At 34.8% G+C, this 16712-nt stretch overlaps 1 protein-coding gene across 3 annotated transcripts in view; it reads left to right on the forward strand.

The window, feature by feature from the left end:
• The window catches only part of AKAP6 (A-kinase anchoring protein 6), a 269691-nt gene that overhangs the window by 123197 nt on the left and 129782 nt on the right, over nt 1-16712 (forward strand). For 2 of the 3 annotated variants that reach the window (XM_032187818.1, XM_032187819.1), the window contains exons 6-7: nt 5476-5572; nt 6850-7016. In XM_032187818.1, coding sequence (XP_032043709.1) covers nt 5476-5572; nt 6850-7016 — 264 coding nt within the window. The remainder of the gene's footprint in view (nt 1-5475; nt 5573-6849; nt 7017-16712) is intronic. The other variant, XM_032187820.1, reaches the window with a different exon arrangement.

Below are 16712 nucleotides of genomic sequence, written 5' to 3' on the forward strand. Positions count from 1 at the left end.
CCTCGTCCAGATCATCGATGAAGATAATAATAAAATAATAATAAAATAGCATGAGCTTAAAATAGGGAATATCTGCAAAAATAGCTACTATGATTTCTAAACTAAATCTGCAAAATAGGTTTCTTGGAGAGTTGAGATAACTGTCCTTTGTCTCCACATCTAAAACTGTGCATTCAAACCTTGGCTAAGTCACCTAAGAGGTGAGAATCACACAGAATCACAGAATTTCTATGTTGGAAGAGACCTCAAGATCATCGAGTCCAACCTCTGACCTAGAAATTCAAGGAGAAATGAGAAACAACAGTTGGAGGTCTTAAGGTATTTAATGTTGAGGAAAAATATCTTATTCATGTTTAAGAGGTAACGAAGGGGCAAAATACTGGCCATCTAATACTGGAATGGCAGAGGCTGTGGCAAAGAGGAAAGGGTGGTTGCACAAAAGTGCAAGTTACTGCTGGACTACTGAGGGTAGAGCCTGCCCCTTTGTGTTCAGTATCTGGCCAGTCACAAATTCTATGGGATGTGAAAGAGCTAGGCTGCTGTAATGTCAGCCCGCTACATTGCAGTCCTCACTCCTCCATTTCTATCCAGTCAAGATTTAAAGGTCTCCAGGGATCAGGGCTTTCACTGTTTCCCTTAGGAGATTATAACACAATCTAATAGATCTGGCTTTCAAGGGAAATTTCCCTTGTATTTATCTTAAATTTTCTCTCTCTTAATTTAATTCCATTAGTCCCATCTACTATGCCCTCTTACACTTTACTATGCTAAAAGTATTCTTTCTGCTTGCTGTTCAGAGTAGAATCAGAGAATCATAGAATATCCCAAGTTGGAAGGGACCCCCAAGGATCACTGAGTGCAGCTCTTGGCTCCACACAATTTACGTTCATGTAAATGGATAATAGTGTCCCTTCCTCTTGATCTTCATTTAGTCAGTGTTACTCATTTCTCATGATCTTCTGCCATTTCCACCTTTAAAGACATTTTGCTTGCTTTCCATTGAAGTCCCACCACTTTCTCTCTATAAATGTGCTTGGGTCTCCCAGGCAAAAAGTACATTGAGGACAAGTGAAAGTTGGAGAAAACGTTATCAGTCAAAGGTAAAATCATTGCAGGGGATGCCATAATTATTCTATAATGAGCATTTTAACGTGCTGGTAGCTAAATAGTTCTTCTGTTTCCCTGAAGTTATGTTGTATTTATATAGCTTCGAACTGTATGCATTGGACAGAACAGCTCAGGTTTACTTCTCAGTTCACAGCTCAAATGTTATTAGAAGTCATGTAATACTAATGAAATATCTCAGATGTCTGTAGAAGGGTGTTGTGCCCAAACCATTTTTCCAATAACCGGTGACAAATATCTGTAAAAGTCAGTTACAGGGATTATGCGTGTGGGTATGTTAGTTCATTCTCCAAAGGGAGTGTTGATACGTTGGTTTGCATTGTATAGCCATTGCTGCAAGGTCTTACTATGTTAGAATTTGTATTTTAAAATTAAAAAAATAGCTACATTCTTACCCAAAATATTTGTTCAACTGTATTTAAATACATAAATCCGCATCTTAGTACTATTGTGGTTTTCTCAAAAAAATACAGATGACTGTTAGGAAATTCTAAATTAAGCTTTCAATTTCAAATTCTTGAAAATCAAGATCATTCTAACTGTCTGTATCATTGCTCTAAAAAAGACTGCCTTAGTGATGTTTTTCTCAAATGTATTTAAACATATAAAAATGAACCTCAAGAACTTAAGCGGTACCCCCGTAGACCACACATGTTAGTATTATGATTGACTTGGCAAATTGAAATATTTCACTTAGTACAGTATCTTGATCTGGCAATAGGTGTAAAATGCTGTGTCACTTAAACTAATCTCTATGTCTGTGTTGTAGCTTCACATGATACCTAGTTGCTTACGTGTCTTTCAGAGACACACATTACAGAAGAAATACTTAGTTGGACACATCATGAATTAAAAAAGCACATGTTTGAACAAAGTCTGTACACCTCTGGGAACAAGAATATTTAATGGTTGACTGTCCTTACTGAAGATACGAATAGGTCAAGACCCAGGCTGTGTTTTACCAAATTACAGGGATTTGTTAAGAACAGAGGGTTGAGCAGAGAGAGATTGCTTATCAGAGCCCAGTATGCACATATTGTAGGATACGTATACGACAGAGCTTTTCCAAATTTAAGTATGTTCAGGCAGAAAATAAATCCTCAGGGGAACTTGAATAAATATTTTTTCAAATATTTTTTTCTTGTCCACAGTTGTACGGACAAATAAACTGTTAGGGAGAGATGTGGATTTGTTGGAAAGGCACTCTTTTTGAGAACAGCTGCATTTCATGTAGCATTGGAGAAACCAAATAAAAAAGAAGTCACAATGTGTTCAGAACCCAGTATAGCTCAGATCTGCATTTTTTTTTTTTCCCTCCCATGTTGTTTCTGGAGAACTGTCATCCAACAGATAAATTAGTTTCCTAAAAATCAGGACGCATTTTGTTAGTGGTGGGCTCCTTTGCCCCATGTTGTCAACTGGGGCTTAGTACTTTTCACTTTTGGAGTCTTTATTTACAGTTCTGTAGCTTCAATAAAGTTGCATGATTCTTGCCTCCCTTTTCCTTTCTTGCTAAATAAAAAGAGTTGATATTTATATGTAAGTGCATGGTGACTGTACGAAGTAACCACAGAGAACTTCATAAGGAGATTTTGCTTGTTGCAGCTTGTAAACTGTGTTATATACACTGTACTGCTAGGGATGACATTAATGTGTTGTTTAAAAAGCCGCTGTCAGGCCAATGCCCATGCATTTTCCATAATGTATATGTGCTCATGTGTGATATTTAAACTGCTCCATAGCTGCAAATGTGTCTGGAAAAATGGCTTTGATTAATTGACTTCCCTCTTCTCCTTTCCTCTCTTCAGATGCAAGGGCTCTGTTCATTATCAGGGAAGATCAGAGGAGGGGAACAGAGTACCTGGGTCACACGCTGTTAGAGTTACAATTTTCCAAATACCCTAAGTAAACAGTGGGAAATACCCAGGATGGGAGAGGACCTCTTCGTTTGAATGGTCCTCTTCCCTTTCAAACATTTGGTCTGATTTTGTTTTTAGCTGTGTGAATTTGCATCTCTCCATTACATATACATGTAATGCTTGTTACTTCTTCAAGTCTGCATCTTTTGTGTGTCACATTTTCTGCCATTCAGGTATGAGGAACCATGAGCACTGATGCACTGTTTGAAGGTTATTCTTTCTGGTGATCCTTGTCCATTTTTTCCTTTTTGCTATGAAATCACCACTCATAAGAAATTATATATATGCATATAATTGTAAACCCCAAACTCACACTTCATGCATCAACTGACACTTTCCTTTGCCTCTGTTTGTATTTATACTTACATGAATGGTTCCCTCCTTTTGATGTGTATGTGCTGATAAGAGTTTATTTGTTAAATTTCATGTATGTTCACTGTATTTGTGCCATGCATAATTTAGCCATAAAATCAGAATTTTGCACAAGTAGAATATTGCTAGTCAAAACTCAAAAGTTTGGCCCCATCTTTATTCATCATATTTTACTTTTTCAGTTAACCTTATTACTGGTTAATAGGTGCACCTGAAAATCAAGCTGTATTGTAGTATCTGGTGCGTTATGTTATACAAATCTTTTCTAGGACAGCAAATCTCTTTTTTTTTTTTCCTAATGAAAAAGAATACCTCATCTTTTCCAATTTTCCTATCAAACACATCCACATCATCTTGAGACACTGCCACATCCAGCTGCATCTATACTCAACTTCAATTATATGAAATTACACAACCTACTCTCAGGTCCTTTAGGTTCTCTTTTGCTGTGTGAGGCACACGCATAGTGCATTTCCTGTGAAGTGCGTGATTACAAACTATTCAGTACAAGCCTGTTTTAAGTAAACAGTAAATTAAATATTGTCAGTGCTCGTTCAGACAGGCTCTTACGAAGGAAAAAGAACTTCTAGATTTGGGTTCACAAAACTCTAGATTTAAGTACAGGCCAGTCAAAATGTAGGGATCATTTTTCACTTTCTGGCTGACCCAGTTGTTCAACACCTGGTACAGAACATTATTTTCAGGTGCCCATACATTGTAAACTGGGCTAGACGAAATGCTGAGGGTAGCAAAATTCCCATTTGCTACTTTGTTTGAGGGGAGAATTCTCAAAGACATTTTGTTACTATCAACTAGACTGCTGCCTGAAAGGCTGTTAACAGTTTGCTTGAGCAACATGCTTTTTTTCCAACCGTAACACAGTAAAAGAACATAATTTTATTCTGGCAATATTATTTTCTCTTATGCCAACCAGAATGATTATGGGAGCTAGAAAAGAAAGGAAATGGTCACTTCCCTAAGAAAGGAGGACTTTTAGTATTTTGTGGTGTCTGATACTTCAGTATTAGAATGGTTGGTAGCATTTGGAGAAGTATAAATAAGCTTTATAAAAACCAGAAGCTACAAATGTGCACTTGCAAAATAGCCTTTAATCTCTGCCAGTTAATTCATTCCCATGAGAGAGCAAAACTCTTTTCTTCCAAGGAGTCAAATATTGTTCTCATTCATTCTGTAGGCATTTCAAAGAGAACAAGGGTTCCATGTGTGTGTTCAGGGTTGCACATGATTTACAGTTAAATACAGCAAGAACTCCTTTCTTTATTATATTTTGTTTCTATTTCTTACATGCAAATATGAGTGAGAAGCTCTGCCAAATAATTCACAATTTTCTCCAACTAAATTATCAGTGGTTTGCAAAATGGCATAACACAGAGTAGATCATGTTTCCAGTTCCTCTATCTATTACCAGCTTTCAATGCAATTTGTCGAAAAAAAAAAAAAGTACAGAATTGCACAACTAGTAAAAACTGTTAGTGCAAAAAGGATGAAAAATACATGCTTTACAAATTAAGAATGCAGAGATCTAAAGCAGTCTGATTTGTTCTTTGAAAACGGATATGAGAACTAACTCTGAAACAATATTAATAGATTTGTATGAGTGCACATAAGGCCAATATATTCAATGCTGTATTTTTTTATGGTTTCATAAATAGTGCTATCACCAACATTTCAAAGAAATCTGAAAAAAAATAGAGCTCATATGTGATGGCATAAATTTAGTGTATTTTATAGAACACTGTTACTCCAGATATAGCCTACGGGTTGTGACTTTTCATAAAACCTAATGAATTTCTAGATTTGTCAGCTGTTTCAACACAGATGCACTTTGCTGATCTAATGGAAACATTTTGAGCCCAGATCCAAAATATCAATAGTTTTTAGTATCACAAATTAGTTTGGCTATTGGGTAAATAGGGATGTGGTTCTTGATAAAAAACAGCAAGTAATTTTGTACGTGTGTTTTCTGATAACTGCCTCCCCAGTGTCTGATGCTGTTTTTTTTTTTTTCTTTTTTCCTTTTTTTTTTTTTCTTTTTCAGAGTTTTAAGTTGAATGTAGATAGCCACTGTGCTTTAAAAGAAGCAGTGGTAGAAGAAGGACGTCAACTTCTTGAGCTTATTGTATCTCACAAATCAGGTAAATCCTTCTGAAATATTGCAAGTCTTTATGTCTCCAGACTATTAAAGAATGAAGAAGCATTGCTGTAAATTACTGCATATATTCACTTCCTTATGTATTATTAATATTTACATTATCAGATTGACCTTCAAGATTTATAAATGTTTCATATACTGCATACAATGCAGTGATACTTATAAAATGAAATACTGCCTGCAAATAGTCTGTTCATTTTATTTTGGTCTTGCTGCTCAGCTGAGTTTCAATTGAAATCACATCATTGAAAACTTCACACTGACACGTTCTTTGATGTAGGTGCTATGGAAATAACATTAAGATAATGAATTAGGATTTCAAATACATACATATATATTTTTACATACCCTGCATGGGTAATTGCATTGGTAAAGCTTTATTTTGCCACTTAAACTAATTCTTACTTGATTGTAATATATTTATGAGGAATAGATTAAAATTAAAAATGCCTTTTTCCTTTGGTTAGGCTCCTCTTTTTCTGCAGAGGCCTTAAATTGAGGAGAGGGGGAGTGATATACTTATTTTCCTTTCTCTATCCCTACCACCCCCTATATTTTTAGATGTTTGCGTGACTTGTATGATAATAGGGTTTTAATCAGCATATATTGCTACGAATGCCATCTTAATTTTGGCCTACTTAGCATGCTTTTCCCCAGGTTGAAGTTATCCTTTGGTTTACATTTTTTCAGATCATGTTATACATCGTGCCTCTATTGTTTCACGATGTTAGGCAGACGATCCCTGTTGTGAAAAGTATAGGAATTCAGTGACTTGTATGCATAGTTCCAAAAGGGTATAAAAGTCATAAGAGAGAAGGGTAGTGCATGTCATCCCATACCTAGAAAGTGGTAATGTGTAAACTACTGGAAATATTAACAGGAAGTGAAGGTAAGAAAATATATTTGGAAGGTTATGATATGTTTAAAAATTAGATATTAGAGGGTGTGAGCACCATAGAAATCACACAGAAAACACCCTACTGCCTAGAAATCAGTTTATGTGGGATTTTCCTTTTTTAAAAATTTTAAGCTGAAATATAATCAAAATTTAACATAATAGCTGAAAGAAATGTTTTGACCCTATAATATTGTTCACAGGATAAATAATAGTAATGTTTGGACTCGTTTCTGAGGAAATATGTTTAAATTATTGTTATATTATTTATTCTTTTAAATATCCTACTAATTCTTTTATTAAGGGATAATATCTAAAGATGCAGTTGAGTTTAAAATTTACTTTTTTTCCCCTTCATTTTGGAGAAGGACTGAAGGACATGTTGCAGATGATTGCAAGTCAATGGAAGGAACTACAGAGGCAAATCAAACGGCAACACAGCTGGATTCTTAGGGCTCTGGATATCATCAAAGCAGAGATACTGGCTACTGATGTGTCTGCAGAGAATGAGGAAGGGACTGGGAGCCCTAAGGTAAGTGGCTTGAAGTTTGCCTTATTTCCTCTTATTTCCGTCTTCTTTTGAACTAGGCACCACTGAAGTTTTCTTTCCACCCTAAGGCTTTTCATTTCTACTGGGTAAACTTTTTTTTTTTTTTTTTTTTATAAACAAAATGAAATGCCTGACTCTGAAACAATAAAAAAATCTTCGAACTTTCAAGTTTTCCAGGAAGACCTGTCTCATTGTGTGCAGAGGGGCATGAGGGGGAACATAAAACATTTAGTAAACAAAACATAAAGCATCTTTAACATGAATAATCAGAATGGTTTTAAATTGTTTTGTTGCAACTATAAATCACTATAATCAGTGCAATCACTCAGCTCTGACATCCATTAGCCGCTTGGTTACAGCAAATTAACAAAGAAGAGAGAAAGTGATTCATTATCTCATTCCTGTTAATGACTATCAGATGCATTGCTTAATTAGGGGATGGCCATTGTAGTGGGAAGAAGGTCATATGCCTTTTCACAAATCTTTTTCCTCTAAGTTCTCCATAATAGTGCATGTGCTGAATACAACAAGTACTTTAAGAATAAAGTATCAACACCTATAATCATTTTGTGGATATTAATTATCAAAGAGGGCTATAGTACTTAGCAACCTGAAACTTGTGAGAGCATTTTGAATACTAAGTGTGCTTATTCAATGCGGTACAGGAAGTGTAGGGACAATACACACAATATAAACTTATGATATAGGGCACGTGCCCTTTTATTACTATCAATTGAAAAGGTGTTCGGGAGGCTGCAGTAGAAGGTGTTGATTTTTCCATTGCATTCTAAGCAAAAAATAATGTAGTGGGGAGTCCAGTAGCACCAACATCTTGAGATACTGTAGGCAGAAATTTATAGAAAAATTCGAGATTTCTGTTTCTAGAAAAAATAGATGTTTGTGCTGAGTAGATTTTCAGATTCTGATGCCAGACAAGTCTTTGCATTGATATTCAGTGCTTTCTAGAGAGTAGTTTGTGCAGTGGCTTTTGGCTAGGATTATATTGAATGTTCTGATATTTTCTTACCATAATTCTACACAGCAAGAATAATCTCAGAGATGGTAGAGGAAGAGACAAGTATAACTGAAAAAAAAAATACAGGAAAAAAACAAAACAACAACAAAACACCTCCTAGGAGGAGGCAATATTTGAATTAATATGCCTAGTCACTTCCATGGTGGAGAATGCTCCTGTGTCATATAGCTTTTACTTTAGGAATTAGGTGGTGGAGAACTCTCATTTTCATAGCTAGGTCTATTAAAGTAAATAGACTTGCTCAAAGGTAGGTTTACACCTGCAAGTAATATGTCTCTATCTCTATACAGCTTGATTCATCCATGGCTCAAAGTCTAACTGTTCGATCAAAATTACACTTACAAAGTGTTTTAAAATCCAGCTTGATTTTGCTATGAAAATTATGGAAATTCTAGCTCAAAATGATTATAAATATGATTATATTTACTTGAAAAGGGAAAATGATGGTATATTTTTTGTTACAGTAAATTTTTACATAGATAAGTAGTAGCTCCTTGCCCTGTGCTTTTTACCATAGAGATAGAAACCTGAAGCAATGCTTTTTTTGTGTCTACAACTGTATAAATAAAAACATAAGTGACATACGTGATCAACCAAAAAGGTTATTTCAGGTTATTTCATTAATTAAATCACATCCCTATATGATTCTTGTAAGAATGGGCAACAGTGCTGTCAAATACTGTATATTCTTGATGCTGAAAGACTAACTAAAATTAAAATACAGTTGGTAATATAACTGTAGATTTCAGTTTGCATTTACTTCAAAAGCCAAAAGGAACCTGAGACGTATAATAGAAAATCTAAAGATTATATCTAGAGGGTATTTTTCTTTTTGCCTTATTTGAGAAACTACAAGAACAGGGTTGGTGTTAGAAATCTGTAAAGAAATGGGAAAAGGAGGAATTTCAAAGACCCTAGGAAACCTTTCCCTTAGGACTTTTTAAACATGTTTTCATAGCACTGTGGCATCTTTTATGCAAGCAAGTGGAAGGCAGAGAGGGAGATTTTTCACTCCTAGAAATACATCATCCATATTTGTGTTGAAGAATTCAGATTTTGCTTATGAGACTTGATTTAATTGTATGTAAGTTTCTTAGTAGTTTATACTTTTAAATCCAGTGTAGTGGTGATCCCTATAGAAGACTTAATGGATTTTCAATATTGCTGATATGTAAACTCTTCTATTGTACTTCATTTTTTGGATTATATCTTAGAAATGCAATGAGATCTTTATGTATTTACTGAAACTATTTTTTTAAATAAACAAATGACTACTGTATTCATCTTAAATTGGATCATGTAAGTTTTTTTTTTTTTTTACCCCATTGAGAAGTATGTTTAAAAATAAATCTCAAATTGCAACTGTACATTTTAACAAAGATCTAACATTACTAGTGGTAAATGTCTCATACAATACAACTGTCACCTTTTCAGAATCCTGAACACTTTGTTAACAATAGGGGTTTTCTCCTGATGGTAATAGTAACTAAAATTCCAAAATACCTGGAAATGAGGAGGAATGTTTGTATATCTTTGTGATATATCGGCATAAATACCAGAATAGAGTAACTGTGTATATTGAAATATTCCTGAATGCATCTTGGTAATTAACTCTTTTTTACCAAACTGAAAAAGCTTCTAAGTAGTTTATAGTCTAAATGATGTGACCATTAATTTACCTGATACAAATTTTGGTCTCTACCATTAGACTTACCATTTGGTCAGACATTGGAAAGGGGTGACCGGGGAACGTGAGGTGAAATCCTCATCCCTGGAGGTATTTAAGAGATCTGCGGATGTGTCAGTAAGGGGTTTACTGATGGGACTCAGCAGGCCAGGTTGATGGTTGGACTTGGTGATCTTGAATGCCTTTTTCAACCTAGATGATTCTATAATCTTATAATTCACAGGCATGATCTATATTTTTTTTCACCTTCGGGCAATGTCTCAGACCCCTTGTTTTGTAACTGACATTCTTCTAATGTGGCCACCACCTCTTCATAAAGAAAGGCCTACTGGGACACTCTTGCTCTCAATGAACAACGGTATCGAAAAATAATGTACTTTATTACCTAGTAGCTATGAGAATTTCTGCCTGAGTATGATAATGGCCTATTTAGCTTGTAGTTTGGTGTAAAAGTTCATTGCTTTCTGAAGACCTTTAAGTTACCCATGTAACTAATGTACTTTAAAAGTATACAAGTGCTAATAACATTTGTCCATAATGGGCATTCTCCTTCATTCAAAATAGTATGGAATAGTATTCTTAGGACCAGATACAAGTTCTATTCACAGTATGCATTTGGATAGTTAGCTTATGACTATAATTTTTGGGTCTGTACATTTTTATTCTGCAATGAAATTGGATTAAGTTTTGTGTAACATTTCAGAGCACAATATCAGAACCTAAAAGCTGGTACATTAAAAAAATGGTTTACACTAGAAATATGTATGTAGTTTGTACTTCTTAATGTGTTCCTTTCCAGAATAATTACTGTATTACATGAAAATATTTGTAGTTTTCCATTCCAGTTTCAGAGAAACGAGCATGAAACTGGTTAAGATATTGGGCTTAATTCTTAGAACATTGAAATCTGACTTAGTTGTCACAGGTGAAAAAATACTCTTGAGAAGATTGTCTTAACTCTATAATGCACGTCTGTCAGTACGTTAATGGTAGAAGCACTAATGTTTTGAATAATATTAGAAGAAGAAGTAAAAATACATTTAATAAAGTAAACTTAAAATCACAGAATTAGTAGACAGATCCTCTTCTCAGGATAAGTGTTTGAAGTGGTTAAACAAACCTCTGTATAAATGTGAAAAAGAAAACCGGTGTAATTTCCCCTTGATATGTAATTAAACATCCTACACTTCCAGTAAAATCTCCCACTCAGTTGTGCATAAGTTTACTTTTTCTGCAACCATTCTAAACAGTCTTCATTATACAGAAAAGTGTTTTACATGAAAAAAAAATGAAAACTTGTTGAAGGTGTTTAATACCTAAAAACAGTTTGTGATTCGGGGCACTGTCCTTGACAGTCTTAATAGTGACGCTGGTCTCAGACCTCGTGGGTGGAATAAACACTGCAGTCTGGAACCATGACATCTTCCTCAGTATTTTAATACGAGGCTAAATTTGCAAAAAAGGGCAACAAAACAGAGTGAAGGTTGGGGAGAGTAACAGCCCTTTCTTTACTACTACAGACTTGTAAGTCATCCTTTGATGTACAAATTTTTCCAAGGAATGTACAAATGAAGTGTTTTGGCATCTTTGAAACTAGTGCAGAGAAATATCGTATTTGTGATTAGATATTTTGCTTTTTCTCCGTGTCTTTTTCATCGGTACTAGATTATCTGCAGACATCAGCATGATGCATATATAGTAATATTGAAGCCAACACACTGGTATGGTTTTTGTTATCTTCCATTATTTAAAAACAGGGAAAGTCCATTATTGGAATAGTCTTCTCGCATATTGTCAACAGAAAGCCTGAGTTCAGAATCTAGTGTTTTTACTTATATAACTGCTTTGAAAATTGTGTTTTTGATGCACTGTATATTGGAGTATTGCATATAGTATTGCAGTGGTCGGTACTTAGAAGTTGTCAAATGGCACATGTATTGGCACATGTAACTGGCTTTCATTCTCTTTTCCTTTAGTTAGTTGCTTCTGCCAAAAGGGCAGGAATAGCGTATGCTAGAGGGATAATTTTACTTAGATTGCTGGAGTTTCTTAAGTCACAGGGGACTCCAAATTGAATTTATTTCACTTGCAGTCTCTCTCTTCCACATTCACAAACTCAGGGTCAGATACATGCATTCAATCCTGTATCTCATGTTGTGGCGTAAAGTGTCACGTAAATAGCCATCACTTCATCAGTAACAATTTGAAAGATAATGAAATGGAACTCAGACTTCCATCTCTGACATTGTACAGACATATGGAAAAGGATTTTCATCTGGTGATACACATGCTATCCTGGTCTATGGTTATCTCATAGCTTAATCAAACGTTTTCTTGGAAGATAAATGTAGAAGGAAAGTTGGTATTGATACTTCAGTAGATGTTATTTTCTCGATTGTGTCCATAATGAGCCACATCGCCATCTACATGAGAAAATTCTATGCTGTGAATGCAACACCTTGTAGATCAGACATTAACCTGAATTTCCAACCACCTTTATCCAGGCTTACTCAGTATCACCAATTACTGTCTGCCACCTTCATTCTTTGTAGTTTCAGCTGAATGCATTACTGTCCTCTGTCTAGAACTGGGTAGTAGTATTGGGCACAGCTAACTAGTTACTACTTTTCACTGCTGAATATCACCTTATGATACCTTACAAAGTACGTCTGTGCTGAAAAGTATTACAGCAAGTCAGTAGCTCGCCATTCACTACTTCAAAAGCTGGTAATAAGGAAAGTGATTTCCTGTAATTAGAACAGAAGGTTCTGCTATGTTGCCATCAAGGCATAGTCTTTAAATTGTTGAATATTTATAATGCTGTCTGTACATAAATAGAGTATTATTGTGCCTAACAGCTGAACGGTTTAAAATCATTCATGTGACATTTCAATTTTGAATCTTTTGGAACTTTGGAAATCTGTATTAAAGATACTGTGATCTTACTCTTAAATACAAACAACGCCATGAATTTTGCCATATTAGGAAAGATTGCATATACAGTGATTATTTTTCTTGGTTTGAGATGCCTCAGGATGTGACATTCTTGTGACATTCAGGTTCTATGGTGGGGGTTTGAACCGTAGATGAGGTGGTAAAATGGATAGAAAAGGTAGTGCTTTTCACAAATCCTTCCATAAACCAGCAGGCAAAATTTTGGTTTTGCACAGAATAAGACTTTCTTTTAGTCTAAGAAATACAACTGTGTTCTTTTTTGTATTAGTTGTTATCCAAATTCAGGATTGAAAACATGTATTAAGAATTCACAAGCTAATCAAAACAAGCTCTGTTGATGTAACAATGAAAAGAACCTAAGAACAAAGCAATAAGAATATTTGTGGCTTTCAGTGTAGCTAGAAACTTCATGTTTGCTTAATTTTTAATACCTTGCTTTGTAATGTTTTTTAATTTTACAGACATCAGCTAGAATGTGTACAGACCTAGTCATTTCTGTAACAAGAAGGATTTTTCGGAAGGAGTTCATGTTAGAGTGGACAAATAAAAAGAACCAGAAAGGTGTTTTAGGATAAGTGTAGTCACATATTTTATTTATTTATTTTTTAGGTGATTGAAAGCAAAAACATCAAAGATGCCCAACATAAGATTTAGGGCTCTTGGTTATGCAGACAGCTTCCATATGGTAGATTCTCTGCTATTTCCTAGAAGCTGTTTCTCCCAAGTTGTTAATTCTGTGTCTTGTAGTGGGCAGGAGGAACAATTTTGTGTCTAACTCTGAACCTCCCTTCAAGGAGGAGAGAGAGGAAGGAAGCTAAACAGCCAGTGTTTGGGCTGCAATAACAGAAGATCTGAGTAGGTGCTCCATCCTAAACCTCTTCATGTTACATGAGCTCTTTTGGAACTTCTCCATATCACTGGTTAAATAAATATTTTGCTAGTTTTTCATGAAATTGTGTCCCTGAAGTCTTAGTTAAGCAAACTTGGCTCCCATTTTAGCACACAGCTTTCTGTATGACACTATTTCCTGGTACCTGACATAATTTTAATAATCTTTAACAAGCCAGATTCCTAAAACTGTACCAGAGCTCCTCATTTTTTTCCACTTAATCTAAAAGTAACATCCTCTCTGGTTTATGAAGCTAGCTACAAAGTATAAACTGTAAAGAGCTAAATTACTTCTACAATTAGGTACAATACTCATCCTGTTTTAAAACATGTACATTTTTAATTTGACATATTCTAATATTTACTGCAAAAATATCAAAAGTCATATAGTTATTGAAGATGTGAACAAGGACTCCAGAGTATCTGTGGTCTTTATAGTATACTTCTATCATTTTTACACAGTGCTGATTCTAGACGCTGTGTATTGATTACATTTTGGCAACTGTGGGCTCTTTAACAGCCATCACTTTTAATTGAAGCAGTTATGCTGAAACACTTGGTAGCAAAAAAATTATGATTTTTGACTTTAAGAATAAGGAAGGCTAGTTTCTATTAAAACATAGATCAAGTTCAGTTTGAAAGATGTTTTAAATCTAAATCACTCCACTGAGAACAAGTGCAGACTGAGAACTTGATGAGAAAAGATATTTAAACTGACATACGCCCAAGGGGCAAATTTTATCATAATGCTATTTGAATCTTTGAACACTATTATCTGAAACTCTGAAAGTATATTAGTCTATTGTAACTTTACATGCATAACCGGACCAACTCTGACAAGTTTTATTTAGCCAGAACTCCCAGTTGGGTTTGGCCTATATTTGAAAATGTAAAAACATCAGTGTATTTGTGCGTGTATTCATATGAACACATTTATCTTAAGTGACTTAAACTAAGTATTAACCACCCAAAGACCTTTATTTTATATTTTTGCCCATGTCCGTTCCTTCTGCTTTCTCTGTGGAACTGTACCGAAGCATTTTTGTTCTGTTATTTTCAATAGAAAGTATTTTCCGTAGTGAATATTGGTGGAAGGCTTCTCTCATTCCTGTCTGCCTTCTTCACATACTTCTCAGATTTTTAGAGAAATACACATTTAATGAGTTTCTAGTAACACACATGCACAAATGCACAGATTCATCTTACTGAAGATTGATCATCTCCTACTGTTAAGCAGAAATTTTGTGTCTCTTTGACCCATGAAGGCAGGATAGCCTACCAGAGGTCTTGCTTTTCTCCCTTTTATGCCTGTATGCTCAGGATCCTGTGTGCACATTCAAAACCGGCTTCGTACAGCCACAGAAGAAACAAAGCCTTTTTCATTTATATGTTTATTGAGTCTTAACTCAGAAAATGATGGAATGCACTAAAACAAATTCATAAATAAGCAAATGGAAAGAAGGAAGTCTAGCTGACTGAAAATGTCTTGGTGGAACAAGTTTGTGGTTGTAAATAGTGATAGTAATGATAGTGATAGATAGTAGTCACTAATGAAGCAAGTTATTGGAATTTTTCTGTCTTTTCAATTAGCTTTCATTCCTCATTTATTATTTCTGCTTCCTTGCACTCTGTGCTGTCTGTTGTTCTTCAGAGTAGTTCATGATTTCACAGGATCACAAGCCAAACAAAACACAGGCATGTGTGGGGACTCTTCTCCCCGGGAGCATCACTTTGTCCTGGTCAGAACCTGGCTCAGGCAGATGTGCAATCAGGAGTGAAAACCAACTCTTTACAGACTTAGGAGCTGCTTTGCAGACCAAAGGGTTCTGCTAAGCTCAAATAAGCCATAAGGTTTGAATGTGCTGTTTACCAGTCATCTCAATGATAAATATTTTGAACTGTTCAGATATTGTGGCATACGAGCTAGAAGCTGGGCTTACAAGGTTTCCTTTTGCTCCACTAGCCTATTTGGATTGTTTTAGTTCTGGTAGTTCAGGGTCAAGTGGCATAAACTTAGCTTGCATCATGTACTGAGATGCTTTCTTTTTTTGGTGCCAGACTGTTCCACTATATTTTTTTTTAAATGTGTTTATAAGGCTAGTTTTCACCTTTTGATGCCACCTCCTAGAACCCCTGTATTTTATAAATGACAACTTAATATAGACGCTATTGCCAGTTGTCATTGCTAAAAGATTGTTGCTTTGGTTAATAGCATTCTATCTTTGTCATTTTATTAAAATTATATTACTGCTCTGAAAACAAAAATTATTCCTTTATGCAATTGAAGAGTGACTGGCATGGCACTCCTCTGATCTTTCAAAAGAAATTTTACTTTCATTGTATTTGTGCATTAAATTAAGTGTTCATATCTACAGAATAAACTAACATCTTATAAATATTACTGTGTTTAATTATCAGCTCAGTATTTGAGTTTTTACTGTTATGGTTGATGTCTAAGAGTGATTAAATGTGTAATAGAGAACAAAAGGAACATTGATGTGAACAAAGATACTGCTAGATAAAGGTAAATTTTATCTTCTGCATGTTTTTATTCCTTTAAAAATATTTTAATTACATTTATATTCAGTATGATTTGGTGGCATTTCCTTTTTTTTCAGTTCTTAATTTAGTCTTTCAGAACAACATTTTCTAGCGATGATTTAATCTGTAGAATCTTTCAGTTCTAGTCTCAGCTGTATACATAAAGCAGCTATTCTTCACTGGGGTGGTCACAAAAGGGAGATCAGGTACAAGAATGTTTGAAGGAAAAATCTACTCGGATATCCTGCATTTAAAATCTGACTTGTTCTTAAATATCTTGTGGCATAAAACACTTGGCTACCCTTAAACTTTAGATTCAGAGTGATGTTACAGATTTTGTTAATTTTTTTTTAGCTATTCTATTAGTAAGCAACAAAATACAGCACTGAGTGTTGTGTGACCTGACTTCTTTTTGCGTATCTATAGTATGACAAAATAAACAACATTTTCAGTAGAATACTTGCCAAAACTTGGACTTACCTATTAAAAGACTTCAAGATGATTACAGTAAAAGCATATGCAAGTTTGTATGTTAGCTCTAGTAACTTGTAAATAATACTATTATTGTATA

This window comes from Aythya fuligula, chromosome 5 (assembly GCF_009819795.1).
Source record: "Aythya fuligula isolate bAytFul2 chromosome 5, bAytFul2.pri, whole genome shotgun sequence".
Classification (NCBI taxonomy): Eukaryota; Metazoa; Chordata; class Aves; order Anseriformes; family Anatidae; genus Aythya; species Aythya fuligula.